This window comes from Sinocyclocheilus rhinocerous, unplaced genomic scaffold, assembly GCF_001515625.1.
Source record: "Sinocyclocheilus rhinocerous isolate Xijiao unplaced genomic scaffold, SAMN03320098_v1.1 scaffold4515, whole genome shotgun sequence".
Lineage (NCBI taxonomy): Eukaryota > Metazoa > Chordata > Actinopteri > Cypriniformes > Cyprinidae > Sinocyclocheilus > Sinocyclocheilus rhinocerous.
The window spans coordinates 107,487-110,199 of record NW_015636038.1 but is presented as its reverse complement, the minus strand read 5'-3'; the positions used below and the strand labels follow the sequence as shown (position 1 = coordinate 110,199).

Genomic DNA, 2,713 nt, shown 5'->3' with positions numbered 1-2,713 from the left:
CTGAGCTGCATTAAACAGTGTGTAAATACATCTAAATGCCACTTCAGATGCAGCTTCTGTTTCCTATGCATTGCAAAGATACATTTTGTTGACGCTGATTTCTTTTGCCTGGTAAAAGCCCAAAAGTCTTATTCTAACCGACTGATTAAATGTAAGAATTTGACTCAAAAGATGATCCACACTTTTAGAAAAAAATGGCTTTATAAAGGTAAAAATGCCCATAAAAGGTAAAAATCAATTTAAACTAATTGAAAAAGATTAGCTGTTTCTATCACTGCTGTGAACTGACCAGCACACAGAATATGAAGAATATCAAAAACATTAGGAGTCAGCTGTCCACGGTGAAATATCAGCACAATAACACGCTCAGCAAAATATCATCTAATTATCGTTATCGATAAAATTCCAGAAAATATATCGAGATATCTTTTTTTGACAATATCGCACACCCCTACTTTGAACTATCCCTTTAAATGAATGAATGCAGAAGTATGTCATATTGTCATGTGTTTTTGCAGGACGTGGACCTGCGGCTGAAGTGGCCCAATGACATCTACTACAGTAACCTGATGAAGCTCGGCGGGGTTCTGGTCAACTCCACCGTCACGGGGCAAACCTTCAGCCTTCTGATCGGTACGGTCTCAGCAGGTCAGTGTGTTCTCAGTGTCTCAGCGTGACGTCTGTGGTGTTTCCTGCAGGCTGTGGGTTCAACGTGAGCAACAGCAACCCGACCGTCTGCATCAACGACCTGGTGCTGCAGCAGAACCGGGAGCACGGCCTCGGCCTGGACGCGCTCGCTCCGGATCAGCTGATCGCACGGTCGGTCACGCTGCTGGAGCGCTTCGTGTCGGACTTCCAGCTGCGCGGCCCGCAGGCGCTGCTGCAGCTCTACTACAGCAGATGGGTGCACAGGTGAGCCGTCTGACGCTCCACACACACCTGTGTCTGCGCGCGCGTGTGTGTGTGCTGACGTGTGTCTGTGTTTCAGCGGCACACGCGTGCGTCTCTGGAGCGAGGACGGGCCCGAGGCACAGGTGCTGGGTCTGGATGAGAACGGCTTCCTGCAGGTGCAGACGGGAGATCAGGTCGTGTCTGTGCAGCCCGACGGAAACTCCTTCGACATGCTGAGGAACCTGGTGGTGACCAAAACACGCTGAAGACCTCCAGAACACGTCGTCTCAGCTGGCAACAACTACACGGAAAACTTGCTCAGCCATCATTTAATACGAATTCATTTAGCAGAAATGTCTATCTCTTTCTGAATAGTTTTAACTCATTTCAGCGCCTGTCTGCAACCCGTTCTGCTTCAGCTGTGTGAGTCCAGCAGGAGATTCGACAACACACATGTGAACCTTGAGAAGTGTGTGTGGTGTTTGCTGTAGAATAACATGCACCAGTCAATCTCTCATGTTAGATAAATAGGCCATTTTGATTTCACTTTACTGTTAAACGGGAGTGTGAGTGTGTGTGAGTGTGTGTTGAGTGTGAGAGTGTGAGTGTGTGTTGAATGTGAGTATGAGTGTGAGAGTGTGAGTGTGCATGAGTGTGTGTGTTGAGTGTGAGTGTGCGTGATTGTGAGAGTGTGCGTGAGTGTGTGTGTTGAGTGTGCGTGAGTGTGAGTGTGTGTGTTGAGTGTGAGTGTGCATGAGTGTGTGTGTGGTGAGTGTGCGTGAGTGTGAGTGTGTGTGTTGAGTGTGAGTGTGCGTGAGTGTATGTGTTGAGTGTGCATGAGTGTGTGTTGAGTGTGTGTGTGCGTAAGTGTGAGAGTGAGTATGTGTTTTAATACGAATTCATTTAGCAGAAATGTCTATCTCTTTCTGAATAGTTTTAACTCATTTCAACGCCTGTCTGCAACCCGTTCTGCTTCAGCTGTGTGACGCTTTTCAGAGTCCAGCAGGAGATTCGACAACACACATGTGAACCTTGAGAAGTGTGTGTGGTGTTTGCTGTAGAATAACATGCACCAGTCAATCTCTCATGTTAGATAAATAGGCCATTTTGATTTCACTTTACTGTTAAACGTGTGCAGACAGACAGCAGGGACGTTTATGGGCTTTAATATGAGCAATATTTCTTTTAAGTCTGGTTCAGTGTTTGGTGTAATGGATCAGAGTGATTACTGGGGAAAAGCACACGCTCATATGCCTCTCAAAAATATTAATTAGAAATCATTAAGTGGAAAAATGTTTCTGTGATTCTTCCCATTAACACACTGCTTTTACAGTAAAGGCTGATGATTGCCTTTTCCCGTGAACTGATTAGTTAGTTTAGAGAGGTAATTAGTGTTCTGTAGTGGATACTACCTATTAACCCAACACTGGCCTCGTTCTCAGCAAACTGAAGAGGTTTATGTGGAAATCCGACTGACGCTCGGTAAAACTTGTGCTTTTGTCTGTAATTCTCGTTTGGTTGCATGCTCGATTTTGAGGTGATTTGTATATTCATATCGCATCAGGTAATCAGCATCACTAAATATTTTGTAATGATTCATGGTTTGTAAACAGATACAGATGATCCCTTTTAAAGAAGACATTCCCGAGTTGTATAAAATGAAATAAAATTATTGTGACTGATTGATCGTTCAGTGTGTTTGTTCCTTCAGGCTGTGAAGCGCAGTCCAGTCGCAGGTGTGTGTGTGTGTCTGTGAGTGAGTGAGTGTGTGTGTCTGTGAGTGTGTGAGTGAGAGAGTGTGTGTGTGTCTGTGAGTGAGTGA

At 45.1% G+C, this 2,713-nt stretch overlaps 1 protein-coding gene across 1 annotated transcript in view; it reads left to right on the top strand.

The window, feature by feature from the left end:
• hlcs (holocarboxylase synthetase (biotin-(proprionyl-CoA-carboxylase (ATP-hydrolysing)) ligase)) overlaps nt 1–1,433 on the top strand; it is a 20,574-nt gene extending 19,141 nt beyond the window's left edge. The window contains exons 9-11 of the mRNA XM_016562205.1: nt 519–633; nt 699–912; nt 989–1,433. Coding sequence (XP_016417691.1) covers nt 519–633; nt 699–912; nt 989–1,157 — 498 coding nt within the window. The 3' untranslated portion in view covers nt 1,158–1,433. The remainder of the gene's footprint in view (nt 1–518; nt 634–698; nt 913–988) is intronic.
• The last annotated feature ends 1,280 nt before the right edge of the window (nt 1,434–2,713 follow it).